Raw genomic sequence first — 17,297 nt, forward strand, 5'->3', positions numbered from 1 at the left:
TAAGTCTGTCATTAGAAAATTGATAACAAATTCTAATGCTAAACAGAAAAATGCTATAGTAATTTAAGACTGTCAGTACAGACAAGTTATCCTTTGAAAAATCTTTGAAATCAGAAAAATCCTGCGAGAACACAAGACCGTGGGATCATAGAGCTGTGGGAATATAGAGAAAACACTTCCGTGAGTCTGAGAACACTTATGTGACCATAGCACAGAACTTTGGCAAAATCTACACCGATTTCGTGTCCCAAAGGTTCCTGTCCATTCCACGGAATTCTGTGAGATCATGTACGTAGGTTTCAAACCATACAAATATGTCAATTAATTAGTAGATGTGAATTGTGTTGGCAGCAGTCTCAAAGAGGTTTTTTTGGTTTTGTTTTGTCGTTGTTCGTTTGTACAGGCAGAGAAGTTGATGCGACAGATTGGAGTACAGAATGTGAAGCTGTCCGAGTATGAAATGAGTATTGCTGCTCACTTGGTGGATCCCCTCAGTATGCAGGTAAGATTACCAGGTGCTCAGCCCTCATTTTGTAAAGGTATGTCAGGAGTGTATGCAGTGAGGCAAACTGAACATTGCCTGCCAAAGGACTAACCAATGAAACGAGGGGCTTTTCTGCGGTTTGTGATGCGTGGGCCAAAGTCTGTTGCTGTATCCTTACAGAAATAATTTGTCAGGATACAGGAGTCCGTATCTCGAAAGCGTCTTTGCTAACTACGGTAGCAACGTCCTTTGTAAGAGTGACTCAACTCTCTCTCGACAGCGACGCTCACCACTAAATCCAAGGGAATGGTGTTACGTCTTGAGATGGTCTTAAGACGGTTAGCAACGACAAGAATCGAGAAACGGACCCCTGAGTCACGATGACCCCTGGTGTAAACAATATTATCCTGGAAAACAAAGCTCATGTACTTTAAGTAAGCAATAAGGGCCTAGGTAAGAGATTCATGGTGATCCCTCTGCAGGTAAAATCAAAGCAAGTTGAAAGCGAAAGAAAGCCCAACTGGGAAACTCCAACCCCAGTTGTCATTGTTACACACAGCACTCCACAGCACACAAGTGCACACTGCACACAACAAAAGGGAGCAGTGCGGCGGGGCGGTACGATGCTCAGGGTACCTCAGTCATGGATTAATACCCTGGTACCTCAGCACTGGTTAATTACTCAACCCACCAACTTGGCGAGTTGGGAGTCGAACCAGCAACATTTGGGCTACAAGTCTGACGCCCTAACCGCTTACCCGTGACGGCCTAAGTTTGGTGGGTGACCTCTTTTGGGGTTTGGTATTCCAGAAAGAAGTAATTGGGCTTCATGGGCTTGGGCGTCAATCTCTTAGTAAAACAAAGATGAGGCTCTTCGATAACCAGTTTCACCACTTTTAACCACATTTTCTGTGAACATATATGGGTCAGTTAGTCAGTCAGCCAGTCAGTCAGTACACCACATACTTGGGGAAATCCCTGTCAGGTTTATCACTGTACAACACATTTAAAGTGGTGCTACTTTAAGCCACAGTGAAGAGTATGTGGCTTAGAACAGGGGTGCCCAAACTTCCCCATGACAAGGCCCCCATATACCAGTAGATACCAGCCTTACATGGACATGTAAAATAATGACTTAGTTCAGAGATGCAATAAATGACAATAATGCAGTATTTTAACAAGTGGGAATATTGTTAAGCTTATTTTTGGTTTGTTTTGGTGTGCTTTAATTATTTACTTTATTGAAATATTTATTTTGTGTTGCATTGCTTTTCCTGCCAACCTGCTGCACCCCCTCGTGGCGCCCCCCCCAGGGGTCCCCAGCCCACACTTTGAAAACCACTGACTTAGAACAATGGAATGAATGTCTGTCTGTCTGTCTGTCTGTCTGTCTGTCTGTCTGTCTGTCTGTCTGTCTGTCTGTCTGTCTGTCTGTCTGTCTGTCTGTGGTTTGGACCAGATCACGTGGAATGACATTGCCGGTCTGGATGAGGTGATTACGGAGCTGAAGGACACGGTCATCCTGCCCATCCAGAAGAGGCACCTGTTTGAGGGCTCTCGCCTCCTGCAGCCCCCTAAAGGTTAGCAGCAGCAATTGGTTGTTATCATGGGAAATGTGGTGTCCTCTTTCTCCATTTTCTTAGTATGAATAGAGTAGAAGTAGAGGAAGAATACAGGGGCTTATTGGTGCCAAATTATTGATCATATGTAGTCATACAAAGAGTCACTTCACAAACAAGGCCGACAGGCGGACAACAGATGCGTCCCTCTATGCCAGTTCCAACTATGCCATTTTCCCCCCATAACGCCCCCCTGGCCTCCTCCTAGCCTGTCAACGCCCCCCGAGGATGTACTTTTTGTTTATTGGTCATCATGGACACTCCAAATATTGTGGCAGGCAGCAAGGCAGCAAAATGGCGAGACATGGCTTTATTTTTTGCAGTTTAGGGTATAATAAGCTTATCATCATTCTTGGATTTGGAAAAGAACCATAGGCTATGATTTGAAATTTCACATAGCCTAGATGAAGTAGGCTACATTACAAATTACCAGACATTTATTAGGCCTAACAACCTTTAGTATCACGCCATTTCAGCATTATGTGCATGTGGGAAAGAATCTAAACATCGACAAATAATAAATAAATAAAACCGTTTGGGTGAATCATGCGCTTATGGGTTGACCCTTTAGGTGAATTATGGACTTTTTTTCAATACCAGCTTCACCGTCAAGGCACAAAGCAGTGAACTTCCGTGCCAGAGTTTATCAAATGCACACGACTGCAAAGCAATTACGAAAGACGCGTTCTCTCCTGTACTCTCTCTGAGCACAACGAAAAGCACCGTTGCCATTGCCCAAAGGTTTGATTTTTTAAACTCACTGCATTTTTTTAAAAACACGCATTTTGTGCATTAATAACGTGAAACTCAATTACCCAGAATGCTGCACGTGAGCTCTCTACCGATTCTGCAAAACAAACATGGCGGCAACTCGCTTTACCAGAAATATTTACTACCTTAATAATGTGTTAATCCGACGCTAGATTTCTTAACTGATGAAAATCGAAGGCAGAAATCAACATTGTAGTGTCTAAATATGAGGTCGATTGGTCTATTTGTGGCGTACATCACGATCGGCTGAGTTGTTGGCCTCACGTTTGTCAGTTAGCCTGTGGCTAGGCTACTTTTCGCCAACGTTAGCATCCGGTTTAGTATAGAAAGGCTATGCTTGCACGCATTCGCTCCGTAGTCTGCCGCCTTGTGGCCACAGGAAGGAACAATTTAAAGAAAGCGTTTCAGACGGACAACAATTGAATGAAAGCGTTTCAGACGGACGGAAATGTAATGAAAGCGTTTCAGACGGACGGACGGACGGACGGACAGACAGACCCTCTTATAGAGATGCTGGACGCATCTAAAAAGGGTGTGTGTTTTCAGGGGTGGGGGGGGGTGGGGGGGGGTGTAGTGTCTATGCTGGTAAGTACCGTAATGGAATGTGGTTGTGTAGAAGTGTAGAGTAAAGGGCCGTACACACACGTCGCTGCTATTTACTCGCTACTTGCTCACTCGCCTACTTGCCACTCGCTCTGGGTGATTTTGTTTACTGGTTGTCATGGTTCCTGCTGTCCGCGCCAATTCCGTCCGTACGAAACAAAATGTAGTGCTACGCTGTTTAACGTTGATCGTGTGCTGTGCACAACCATGCATATGAACCTTTTGATGGTGTACACTGTATGTATTTTCCTCAACACTTTTAAACAAAGTGTGATGGCGTGCAGAAGTTGGGTGGTCAGAACACCACAGGGGCAACCTCACCTGTCAATAATCTGTATTCTGCATTCCAATTGGTTACTCGCTTAACTCGCGTCGCTCGAAGATAAAATAAGTTTATCTCGGAACCCGCCCACATCGCATCGCTTGTACTCTCCTCGCCTACTCGCCAGCGAGACTCGTAGGAACACGTAGACATTCTATTGACTTCATCCGCTGAGCGAGTAACTAGCAGCGACGTGTGTGTACGGCCCTTAAGGAGAGTTGAAGATAAAGTGCATTTTGAAATCTTTTCCACAAAATCTGCCTTCATATCTGCTCAGGTTTCTGACTGACCGCCCATTTGGATGACCAGACCCTCAGGCTGTACTGTTTATTTGCTAATATACTCTGTTGATTGTCCCCACTAAATGAATAGGAATTGGTTGTCTCGCACAAGCTGCATTCCACTAAAACCATTACCATCTCTTTGGGAATTAACACATGCTAGAAGTGGTTTACAACTTCACAAGTGTAGAGTGTTAAATCATTATTTTGGTTCTCTTATTTCATGTGTCGTATAGTGTCATGATCATCATCATCGAGTCATACTCATGTTCTGGGTGCGTCTATAGAAGCCATATGTCTGAGACGGTACGAATAGATCTATATATATCTGTGTGCCAGTTTTTGCCGGTGTGGTAGTGTCAGGTTACTGGGCATGGTGATATAGCCTACCTACCTAGGACACCATCTCATGAAAAGCCAAGGGCATGGATATGTTCAGAAAGCGGGGGGGGATAGGTGCAGAAAGTGAAAACCCTACCACATTTTTTGCCTTAGCCATTTCAGTGAACCAGGATCAAAGTGTGCTGACATGTTGCTTTGAATGTCACAGTTATTAAAGGTAACTTTTGTCAAATAGTTTAATCTCTGATAGTCCTGTAAAAAGGAGAGAAAAAAGAACAGAAACAAAGAAGTAACATAATGAAAGAAGTCCTGAATAGGGCTGGGTTCAAAAGACTGAATCGCGATCCAATATCGATTCATGTTCAAAAAGTGTGATATCTATTCACAACTTTGTGGGTCGATCTTTTGCAGACGATTATAGGAGCTATTGTCTCAAGCACATCCTGTAGCTCTCTTCCACATTCATGTAGGCTACCATGCTATTTCATGTTTGTGTGGGGCTGAGATAGGGCTGAGATATTTAGGTTTATATAGCCGGTCTTAAATATGGGATAAATGGGCTGAAGGGATAAATGGGCTGAAATGACAACCCAGCAATACAGACGATCGATATCGAATCGAAACGGATCGGATTGTGGATCGAATTAGATCATGACCCGCTGGATCGGATTCGAATCGATCCAGGAAATTTGGATCGAATCCCAGCCCTACTCCTGAATGTCTTGAATGTGTGCAGGTGTGCTCCTGTACGGGCCGCCGGGCTGCGGCAAGACCCTGATCGCCAAGGCGACGGCCAAGGAGGCGGGCTTCCGCTTCATCAACCTGCAGCCCTCCACGCTGACGGACAAGTGGTACGGCGAGTCCCAGAAGCTGGCGGCCGCCGTCTTCACCCTGGCCATCAAGCTGCAGCCCTCCATCATCTTCATCGACGAGATCGGTGAGCACCAGGGCTTGACATTAACTCTTTCACCCACCAACGGTGGCTAGTGGTTTTCCCGAGTCACTAGCCATTCAGATATTCCACTAGCCACAGATTTTATATTGCTTTTTTTTCTTTATCATGATGATGTACGTCTAACTTCAGAAGATGTGGTGCCAAAGCAAGCTGATTTCTGCAAGGAAGTATATCAAGCAAATAGAAATCAAGCTCAACTTTTCTTGAACTTAAATATAAACAATTAATACACAAGGGGCAAACAACAGACTATAGTGCAAGATGTGTATGTCATACCAAGGAACAAGCTGCCAGCCAAATTGGCTAGTAACACTGAAAGTAATACTAGCCAAAGCCAAGTTTTACCAGCATTTGGTAGGTGCCAGTGTCAAGCCCTGGTGAGCACAGCTACTGCACCTATGTCTCGAGGGCCGTTTTTGCGGCCCTTGTGGCCGTTTTATCCGGCCCCCGATATCATTTGTGATCTAATGTGTGTAATATAATGTTAAGCAGCTTCACATGAAATATGATATTTTGTAAAGGAATCTTAGAAAATACATTTGCAATACAATTAAGTTATACTGTATTTAGTGGACCTAGAGAAGGTGGGGTCAGTTTTAAAGGCAATCTACAATATAGGCCTGAGGTGCAGGGGGAAATCCTGGAATGTGTTCATAGTATGGCCCTTGGAGGACTTTTACGGTCCTCGGATGAATTTGAAGTGGCCTCTGAAACGAAAGGTTCCCCACCCCTGCTGTAGACAAAATAGTATTTATCCTCCATACTCCTGTACCTCACACCTCCTGGTGTGGTGTGTCAATGGCAGATGCTTATCGAAACAACGGCGAAAGTAGGCCACAATTTAAGATAACGTCGTTCCAACAACATATTAGAGTGTATGACCATGTTTTTGCTGGCAACTTGTTTTTGGCCAGGAATTGTATACTAATAAATGTTTACAAAATATCACTAATTATGATTACCATTGATGGATAGCTTGCACAGCCCAGGGTAGAAAAATCGGAATATGAGTTGGAAAAAACTAGTCCCCAGCAATACTCTGATGCTACAAATGCTAACGGGTCTGCGACTGCGTAAATGTGCTGCATGTGCTTGCAATGAGTTCTGTGTAGATTGCGTGGCTTGTCTGATAATCAGGTCAACTCCTAACTCATGACCATGCGTCTGAGTCATCTACTAAAAGGTCTGAGCTAATCACACGGCTGTGGAAGACATGACCAATGTTCATTCGTGGGTGTGTGCGCGTGTGTGTGTGTGTGTGTGTGTGTGTGTGTGTGTGTGTGTGTGTGTGTGTGTGTGTGTGTGTGTGTGTGTGTGTGTGTGTGTGTGTGTGTGTGTGTGCGTGTCGCAAGATGGCCACACGCAGCATGGCCACGGTGGAGCGCGTCAGGGTTACCTGCACCCACCCATGAACATCCAGCCACCGCACCCGTTGGAACTGCCAGTGTGAATGTAGGGAAAAAGACTAACTGATATGGCTGACCTAAGGCTACTACTTATAAGTGTGTGTGTGTCTGTGTGTGTCTGTGTGTCTGTGTGTGTCTGTGTGTGTGTGTGTGTGTCTGTGTGTGCACGTGTGTGTTCATTCCCCAGACTCGTTCCTGAGGAGCCGATCCAGCTCGGACCACGAGGCCACCGCCATGATGAAGGCCCAGTTCATGAGCCTCTGGGACGGACTGGACACCGACTTCAACTGCCAGGTACCATCAGGACATTACATTACTCTACATTACTAGTATTGCATTTGGCATTGCGGTGTGCGAGTTTCCCTTGCTTGCTTCATATTGTAAACCCCCTGTTAATGTCCGGTTTTATTCCTGCTCTTGAACGCAGTAAAATCGAAATAGAAATGAAGCATGCTGCACTGCCGTTTTGGATAAATACTTCGGCAACTCTTTCTATGAAACTTGCTATCAGACTCCATGAACAGTTTCACAAGGGCTGTAATGACGCCTTGACAAAGCTCCACAATGGTTGTAAGTGTTCGTCATAACTACTGACACATGATAATACTTGTAGACGTCTAGACTTTGCTAAATCTCTTGAATGTGTAATGTTTAGCTTATAGCTTATGGCAATAATAGTATTATAATAATAATTCCATACTGGGGTAGAGTCATGCCTTTGTAATAGTTACTAACATCACATGAATGAATGCATTATACATTAGGTCTCTTAGAAAAGTATTTAGTGGTGTTGAGTAGAAGATTCCTAGAGAGTGTTGAAAGCCATTTTGAGGTTGAGGATTATTACGTGGTGGCATTTAGTCATGTGATGACGTGTCCCCTGACTCACGGCAGTCCTGAGTCATCTAAGGAGTGAGCTGATAACCCTGCTCTTGGGGACGTGACCAGTGTTCATTCAAGTGTGTGAAGTTTATAGCCCTGCCGTGGCTCTAACGGTAGGGCACTGGGCTGCTATGCGGCTGACCCGGGTTCAATTCCAGCTTATGTGTGCACGGCTGCGTGTGCACTTGTTTTATTTACTGGGAGGGCATTTTATTCTCTCTGCTTGTAGTGTTTTTTTTGCTATGAACAGCAGTTATACGTTGGCTGATTTACATATCATTTGCTTGAAAATAGACCTCCGTTGTCTGCTTGTCTGCTAGCAGAACCAGTTTTGAATAGCATCAGAGGCCGAGCTCACATTTCCACTTGCATGGAACTTGGCTTGATTAAAACCAGAGAGTATTTTTCTCTGCTTTTAAAATGCTCAGTTTTCTCTAGTTGTATTAAAACTCAAGGGTATTTGTCTTGCCTTTTCAGGGCCCTAAATTAACATTTTTCGCCACCAGCCAAAATGGCTAGTAGATGAAATCTTACTAGCCAAACGCAGACTCACTAATGGGCCAAAGTGGCTAGCTTGTAACTTTTCTACCAGTCAAAATGACATTTCACCAGCATTTGGCCGGGTGGCTGGTGTTAATTTAGAGCCCTGTGCAGGAGGAGGGAAGTGCTGCACACTCCCGAGTTGCATAAACAAGTTTTTAATTTGACAACGTTTCGGTCTGTCGCCTTCCTCAGGTCACATGCCGAAACATTGTCACATTAAAAACTTGTTTATGCAACTCGGGAGTGTGCGGCACTTCTCTCCTCCTGCAAGTGTTCAACTGGTTGCCAGCACCTCTCTTTCTGGCGTGCGTTTTGGACCTGTACTCAATTTCAAACCCTGTGCCTTGTTCTTAGGTGCTGTTTCCACGTAGCATGATATTTTTTTAGCAGGGTATTTTTTTTCTCCTGAAAGCGTGAAAGTGAAAGCCCATTGGGAAACTCCAACTCCCATTGTCATTGTGACACAGCACTCCACAGCACACAAGTGAACACTGCACACTGCACACAACGGAATTGCATTTATGCCTCACCCGTGCAAGGGGGCAGCCCTCAGTGGCGCCCCATGGGGAGCAGTGCGGTGGGACGGTACCATGCTCAGGGTACCTCAGTCATGGAGGAGGATGGGGGAGAGCACTGGTTGATTACTCCCCCCACCAACCTGGCGGGTCGGGAGTCGAACCGGCAACCTCTGGGATGCAAGTCTGACGCCCTAACCGCTCACCCATGACTGCCCTGTTGAGGTGTAAGCGCAACATGTGGATAAAAATAAATCCCCCATTGTAACTAATGCGTTTCAGCCCCCTAAGCAGGATATTTGTTTTCTCCTGCTTTTTATACCTGGATTTGAAATATCTGCTAAGTGGAAACGGAAGGCCAAAACCAATGCAACCAGGAGGAAAAAAATATCCACATATAAAACTATCCAGCTACGTGGAAACGGCACCTTAGTCTGTGTCCTGTCCTGTGTGCAGGCAGAGATTCTTTAAGTATATAGAGATATGCCAATGTAATAGGTTGCTATGGGCACCTAACATGACCAGGTTCCGGTCTGCCTAAAGGGGCGTGTCATAATGCTCCTAGCATTGAATAGAACAGTCCTTAGGTCTGCCTAGGTCTGCCTAAAGGGGGACCCCCCCCCCTCCCCCTTGCAATAATAGAACCCGGAAACAATGGGCCAATGGAACCTCTCTCTCTCTCTCTCTCTCTCTCTCTCTCTCTACTCTCTCTGGTGCAGGTGATCATCATGGGGGCCACCAACAGGCCTCAGGACCTGGACTCAGCCATCTTGAGGAGGATGCCCACGCGCTTCCATATAAACCTGCCGGTGAGTTTGTCTCTGTTTGTTTGTTTGTCTGTCTGTCTGTCAGTCGGATAACTCAAAAAGTTATGACTGAATGTTGTGGAGTTGATGGAAATTACAAAATGAGAGTCAAGTGATAACATTTTGGTGGTTACCCGTCCAAGTCCGTTGAAAACGGGCAGAGTCCGGACTCCAGTACTACAGCTCTGGTAGATACCTTATCCCACATAAACCTACCAGTCAGTATCCTTCGTAGATACCTTATTACATAGAAACCTGACTGAATGTCCGCCATAGGTGTTCCATGTGTATGTCTTAGATGCATTATTCCATATACAGTAAAGCTCACATAAACCTGCTAGTGAGTGAGTGTATGCATTGCAGTGACACTACATGAATAAATCTGCCTGCCTTGTATTTCACATACTGGGTCAGGCCCCATTTCATATAAACCTGTCTGACCTGTACTGTACTTAACATACTTCATGTCCTACAAACCTGCATGTGAGTGAGCCCATATTTTCCCTATTGGTTATCCTTCCCGTGTCCTCCATAGATGCTCTATGGGTATAGTCTGCTTTTGATTGTACTGAATAGATGCCTTGGTCCGTATAAGAGGAGAGGAGAGTAGAGTATCATTTATTGATCCCAGGGGGAAATTAAAGTGTCAAGTAGCATACACAAAAATACATTGCCCACGAGACATTACACATATGCTTACACATAAAATAACCTATATAGCTCACTGTTACATACATTTAGCCCAGGCATCTCTCTCTCTCTCTCTCTCTCTCTCTCTCACTCACTCACTCACTCACTCACTCACTCACTCACTCACTCACTCACTCACTCACTCACTCACTCACTCACTCACTCACTCACTCACTCACTCACTCACTCACTCACTCGCTCGCACGCACAGTCACACACACACACACTCACCAAATTATAAAGTGTCCACAGTGTCACATGTGCCTTAGCTGAGTGGCACATAAAGCTACCCAAAACTGTCCTCCACTGATTTCTTGTTCCTTGTAAAGTAAAGCCGTGTGCACTTTTCATGTAGATAGCTCGTATCTAAACATACTGTATGTCTTTGTGGAGGTCTACTGAATGCCTCGCCTCCACCCTGTACAATAACATTATTTTTCTCTTGTGTCTCCCAGAATGTCAGGCAGAGAGAGCAGATCCTGAAGCTGATCCTGGAGAATGAGAATGTAAGTTATGCCATTGATGCGTTCACTGTTGAGAACCATTGCAGCAATGTCATCAAGGCCGCTGCTAAGGTTTTGTAATGTAATTGAATATTTTTTTTCCATGACGTTTTTGACGTCATCTCAATTTAGGAGGCCCCAATTTTGGATGCAAAGTGGTTAATGCCCCAAGCACCCTGCATACTGTGCTTATGGCTTGTGGCGGTCCTGGATGTCGAATCCACCAGCTACAGCAGTCTTTTACAATACTGGGTTTTGTTCAGCAAGCAAAAAAAGTACCCTGACCATAAGGCTGAACATATTGTCGATATTATGACAATATTTTTCAGATTTACGATATTTAAACTAGGTTTGTTCACTCTTCCATGCAGATATCACCATTTTGATAACAACAAGCTTATACTATTGTTATTTAGCAAACACGTTATTTTCAACACATTCTACTTGAGCAGTGGGAACAGCATAAATAATTGGCCGTTTATTTGTCGCCTTTAAGAATCAATCTATGTTTATGGTTTGTACCGTCAAACAACAGCATCTTTTGGGGGAAATCCTGGCACCAAGAAGGGAATGGATTGACTCGATTCGGAATGAATCGAATCGAATCGAATTGAATCGTGATGAATCGATTCAAAGCCCTAAGAATTGAAATCAAATGGATACAGGAACATGGCTGCGATACCCAGCCCTGATCAGGACATTACCAGAGCCCTTATAGAAGAGCCTTGCCACTCGCTATTAAGCCCCTTTGTACCAGTTGTTTGTATTAGTTCTATGGTTCGGAGACCAGAATGAATGGGACCCAATGGAGCTAGATGCTAAAAATCTTAATTTTAAGCATATGCGTGGCTCAAAACATCTAAAACTCAGCCGTGGGTATTTTCTATATATAGTCTTTCGAAAGCAACATCCGAATTACACGAGAAAAAATCATATACTGAGATAAAGGCACCATGAGGGGTTTTGCTCCATAGGGCTCCATTCATTCTGGTCTCCGGGCCACCACGTGGATAAGGGTGGAACTGCCCCTTCAGTTCTAAATCTGCCATAGAACTAATACAAACCTGCCTCGTTTCGGCAACCGGAAATACACCGTGAAATCAACCAGTGGCGTATCTGGTCTTCCTAGAGTATCTGTGACATCACATGACTCTACATAATTTGAACATCTCTTGGCTGTTGTCGTGGTAACAGGTGGAGGCGCTGGTGGACCTGAATGCGGTGGCCAGCGAGACGGACGGCTTCTCAGGAAGTGACCTCAGAGAGATGTGTCGCGACGCCGCGCTCCTCTGCGTCCGGGACTGCATGCGAAGCAGCGCAGCCGTCAACGCCTCCGACAGGTATCCTTGCTCATTACCATAGTTGGAACTGAAATTCAGCTCATCTTTAGACTCCTTGATGCCTCCGATGCCAAATCTGCTTTTGCTGCTTATCACGCTTGCTCTTCTATACAGATATGCTCAAAGTAAAAGCAGCTGTCAATAGCTTCCCCTGTGTTTTCTCCTTTTACCATGGTCTGTATAGTTCCTACATTGAGGCATCTTCTGCACCATATAAGGACTCTAGTTGAGAGCGTAGATTTTCTATGTACTAATTTAGTTGCTGGCACCCCTAAGACTTGAAGTTCCCTATCTGGAGTTGAGTACACTTGGTAAGAAACCCTGGGCTGTACAGTAAATTTCTATGCCATACGATTTCTCAAGTGCTCTGTCTCCTCCACTTCAGAAAGTCTTTGATATACTCTTACGTACGTAGTTCTTTGTTTGCTCATGGGAAGTCGATGTTCTGGCCGTGGCCACAAGAAGTTGAACATTGAAATGTCTTTCGTAACGTTAGATGAACACAAATGGAACACATGTAACATAATAGAAGCTATAGAATAGAAGTTATTAGTGACCTGGTTTTGTTTAAGGAAGTTTGTTAAGCATGTGTATTGGGAAATCCATAGGAAATGGGGCAAATAGTAACAGTTCTGCTGAACGCAATTTCCTCACTGCTCTTCTCCTTTGTCTTTCTTTCTCTGCCTCTCTTGCTCTCTCTCTCTCTCCTCTCTCGCTCTCTCTCTCTCTCCTCTCTCCTCTCTCTCTCTGTCTCTGTCTACTTGACTTTGTCATTCTCTCTGTCTTGTCTTTCTTTGTCTTTCTATGAAGTGAGGTGTGTGATCCACACACAGAACGGCTCCCATTATTATTTTTTCATGACAGTGATGTTTTGAACCCTTTTTCTTTACAATTCTCTTCGGAATGCAGAACACTGTTGTCTTTATATACTTTAATTCGTTTTTGATTCTGCAGTGGGAACTTTTAATATATCACCCCCGCTGTCAGTAGTCACTTGCTTGCCCCAAATAAAAAAAAGAAAAAGTTTAAGCTGCACTAAGCAGAATACTAGTATATGACTGTGTGACATCTATCTACTGCAGCATTGATGAAGACTTTGGCCCAATTCGAAACGGGAGGCAGTGACTCGATGACTCTCCTCCTACATAAACATGTCACTGATCAGATAGGTGAAGTTAGCTGATGAGGCAGCCGTTACGAACGGCACTAACGAGTGCGCTGCCTTGCGCATTTGATGTTACGGCGATTCTATGCCTGGTGTTACGTTCATCACGTTAGCGCTTAGCTTACGCATGCTATTTGAACGGTGAATGATCGTCAGACGGCGAAGTCGTAAAATAGGCTGTAAATAGATCTAGCGACAGCATATTTAGATACTACAATGCTGATTTATGCATTCGATTTTCAATAACTACATACATAAGTGTCAGAATAAAGAGTATGATAAGGTAGTAGCTTGGGTAGTAGCCATGTTTGTTTTTCAGGTTTCCGGTTGAGAGGGAGGTGGCGCACAGCATGTTGGGTACCAAGGCAGCGAAGTCAACATCTGATGTATCCTCGAAATATCCTCGTTACGCCCACAAATGCAGTCAACTGCCGAGAGAGGAAATAAAGCAATTTTTCGTTTCGATCCACACTTCATGACTCGATGTCCAGTTAGCTCACTGGAAGGACAGCTGCCTTCCCTGTTTCGAATTGGGCCCTTGTCACTCTCTCCTTTTATGTCACTCACTCGGTCTCTCTCTGCCCCACTCGCCCAGAACACAAACTGCTCACTGCTCTCCCAACTGCCATCAGGGAAGCGCTACCGCAGCTAGCAGTGTCGCACAAGCAGACTGCACAAACAGCTTCTTTGCACAAGCCATCAGACTCAACACATGAACTTGACTTGACTTGTCTTTGTGCCGGGGCAGCCATGGCTCAGTGGTTAGAGCGCTGGCCTTAAGATCAGAAGGTTGCCGGTTCAGAGCCCACCCTTACCACCAGCACCTTCATCCATGGCTAAGGTGCCCTTGAGCAAGGCACCTAACCTCACATTGCTTCAGGGACTGTAACCAATACCCTGTACAGTAGTAAGTCACTTAGGATACAAAAGCGTCAGCTAAGTGTAATGTAATGTAATGTGTTTCTTCCCGTTTCTCTCTGCAGCATGGACGAAGACTTCATGCGTCCCATTCAGCAGCAGGATCTGCAGAGGGCCGTCGTCAAGATGAAGAAGTCCAAATCGGCCGGGGGCCAGCCCATGCTATTGCACGCCGCCCTGGACTAACGACCCTTAACCGTGGGACACAGACAAACACCCACCCACCTACCCACATTCCCCATCCCTTCCATCCCCACGCTAACAACCTTCTACCTTGGGCAGGACAGACAGACACCCTCCCTCCCACCCACCCACCATCATCCCCATCCCCACCCACCACCCTCCTCACCCTAACAACTCTCTACCTGGGACATCCTCCCTCCCACCACCATCACCACCCGCCACCATCGCCCCGCTAACAACCCTCTACCGTGGGGCACGACAAACAGACAGACACCCACCTACCATCCCCATCTTCTCCATCCCCTCCATCCCCACCCGAACAACCTTCTACCGTGGGGCACGACAAACACACAGAGACCCACCTACCATCCCCATCCCTTCCATCCCCATGCTAACAGCCCTCTACCTGGGACACGACAGACTCTCACCCTCCCTCCCCCCCACCACCAATCACCTCTATCCTGTCGCTGTGGGGAGAACACAAACAAACAACAAAACAAAATCCCTCCTCCACTCTCACATTACGGTCTCTCTTTGTAAATACATACTCTTGTTTCTTTCATTTCATATCATTATTGGGGGTTTGGGTCGTTAGTCACTGGACCTTGCTTTTTTTGTTTGCTTACATTAGGAGCCTGGAGAAGGTGTTTGGCTCAATGCCTTTTTTTTATTTTATTTCCTCCTCTATTACAGTTTTTTTTTTTTTTTTTTTAATTTTGCCATGCAGCCATTAAATATTGCTCTTTTGATACTGTACCGTCAAACAAGCATATTTTTTAACGCAACATTTTGGTTAAGAAGGGGGAAACTGTTCAAGGTGGCACTTTGCAGAAATCTGGAAATGCTGTGACTGGGTGGAAACCGTTGAATCATGCCGGCAGAAAGGTGTGACTGTTTTGATTGGTCAATTATACCAGTGTGTGCGTGTGTGTTTATGTTCAAACTTTACCGCTTTTACCATGCATGCATTTAAGCAGCCTTTTCCCAATGAAGTTTTTAAAAGCAGTTATTTGAATCCATAATGAGTTAAGTTAATTGCTTAGATGGCAGAGATTTTATTTTGTCTAGCAGCAAGAAGTACAAGTGCTATGCGTCCTTACATCAGTGGAAATCCCTCTTGCATTTGAGAAGATAAAACGATCTTACTTGAAGTGCTTTGTACAAGTTTACATTGTTTATTGCCACTTTGTCCGTAGAAAAGGCAAGCATGTCCGTAAGGCTAAGGATACGCAGTTGAAGACGTAACAGTTGTAGTCCACTGGTAGTCCCATATTTATTTCTGAAAGCTATCAGTGTGTCCACTAGGGGGCAGTGATTCACAACGTTTCATTTCCTGTCTTAAAAAAAGGTGGGTTTTTTTGTTTGTTTTTTTCTTCTTCTAAACTTTGGCATATCACACAACACACTGTCAGTATCAAATTATTACCACCTGTACAACCTGTGGGATATTCCAGGAGGCAGCATCAGTCACTTTCCGGGGAATGTTAAATAAGCAGTAACTGGTGATATAAGAGGCCTCTGGCTTTAGTTTGATGTTAGGTTAAACCTGCAAGGCTCTTCTCTTAGGTGTTTTACAACTCATTCAGGGTCAACTTCGCTGAGTTGGTAACTAAACCACCTTTTTTTGGAATATGTCCCTGTTCTGCTCATGCACACACAATAATGTTATAGGTTTCTTTTTTTAAGACGGGTCCATTGACCTTTTGAAATGGAACAATGCACGCGAATGGATTGGGCTGGCGGCGGCACAGATTTTGACACATTTTAGTCAAACCACTCACCGTCTGCTATTGGACAGGTCAGGGGTGTCGTGCGCATTCTTCTGCTGTATGTGATGTGAGGTTTTGTTTTACCCGTTCCTCTTTTTGTATACTTTTTATTAGGTAATTGCACTGATGAGGACAAAGTGTCAAGAGAAGCAGTGTGCAATTTCTTGATCACTTTATTTTTCTGCTGTTCCCCTTTTCTGGGTATACAAGCTAGTGTGTAAATAATTAAGTGTATACGGGGCACATCCAGCTGACAAATGACAACACAAGAATTTGTTGTTTATTGGTTGACTTAAGTTTGTGTATGTTATCGATGTGAGACACCATTTAAGTAAAAAAAAAAGAAATGAAATTTAAGTTAAGTCAAGTTTAAAACTGAAATTAATGATAAATAAATAAGTGATGAAAAACATAACTTTTGGTTGTTTTTTATTCAGACACAAAGGATAAATATGATAAATTTTCACACACAATGAAAATCTTTTGACACAGGATTCTGATCATCCACCTTGTACTTTGCACCTTCGCCGTAATGACTATGGAATGTAGGATGTTCGTGCTAAAGAGTTAAGAAATTATCATTAATGCTACAATATACTTCGGAAATGAGAAGAAATACAGTAACTTCAGTAACCATACTGGAAATCAATAAATACGTTGTGTTTTTTTTTAATCCTTTCCGACAAGATGACGATAGGAGAAAAAGCCAATAAAATCTGTTACAATGAAACTGTGCTCACATATAAGTATATACATTTTAATAAAACCATCAGTAGCTTTTACACAGTTGATGCTCGTCGATACACGCATTCTTTTTTTGCATATTTTTATACCATGGTAAGTACAGTAAATTCTTGTGCAGTATTACATTCTTGGAGACAAAAAAATTACCATTTTTTTTCTTGACTTATCGAAAAGACCACCCCCAAGAAGACAGTAACGGCTAGATAGCTTCACAGCTTACGTTTGCATTTCATTTGACATGTAACATATGAGTCCAACTGACTTATTTTTTTGGACATTTTAAGACTGCGGTCATGATGTTTTCATACATCAATACCTGTCCACAATTGCAGTGATGGTGCAGATTACACCACATAAAAATAAAAACACTGGTGAAGAAGAGCATTGGTGAGGTGTGGGGATTCAGAGCAGTCACATGTGACCTCCTTTCTAAAATCTTGCGTTGACGTACCATGT

The 17,297-nt window shown here is 44.1% G+C and overlaps 1 protein-coding gene across 2 annotated transcripts in view; it reads left to right on the forward strand.

The window, feature by feature from the left end:
* The window catches only part of atad1b (ATPase family AAA domain containing 1b), a 17,146-nt gene extending 1,667 nt beyond the window's left edge, over nucleotides 1-15,479 (forward strand). For both annotated transcript variants that reach the window (XM_063220767.1, XM_063220768.1), the window contains exons 3-10: nucleotides 404-502; nucleotides 1,944-2,064; nucleotides 5,159-5,359; nucleotides 6,971-7,077; nucleotides 9,443-9,532; nucleotides 10,675-10,725; nucleotides 11,917-12,062; nucleotides 14,211-15,479. In XM_063220767.1, the coding sequence (XP_063076837.1) occupies nucleotides 404-502; nucleotides 1,944-2,064; nucleotides 5,159-5,359; nucleotides 6,971-7,077; nucleotides 9,443-9,532; nucleotides 10,675-10,725; nucleotides 11,917-12,062; nucleotides 14,211-14,331 (936 nt within the window). In that variant the 3' untranslated portion in view covers nucleotides 14,332-15,479. The remainder of the gene's footprint in view (nucleotides 1-403; nucleotides 503-1,943; nucleotides 2,065-5,158; nucleotides 5,360-6,970; nucleotides 7,078-9,442; nucleotides 9,533-10,674; nucleotides 10,726-11,916; nucleotides 12,063-14,210) is intronic.
* The last annotated feature ends 1,818 nt before the right edge of the window (nucleotides 15,480-17,297 follow it).

The sequence above is a fragment of the Engraulis encrasicolus genome, chromosome 17 (genome assembly GCF_034702125.1).
Source record: "Engraulis encrasicolus isolate BLACKSEA-1 chromosome 17, IST_EnEncr_1.0, whole genome shotgun sequence".
Lineage (NCBI taxonomy): Eukaryota > Metazoa > Chordata > Actinopteri > Clupeiformes > Engraulidae > Engraulis > Engraulis encrasicolus.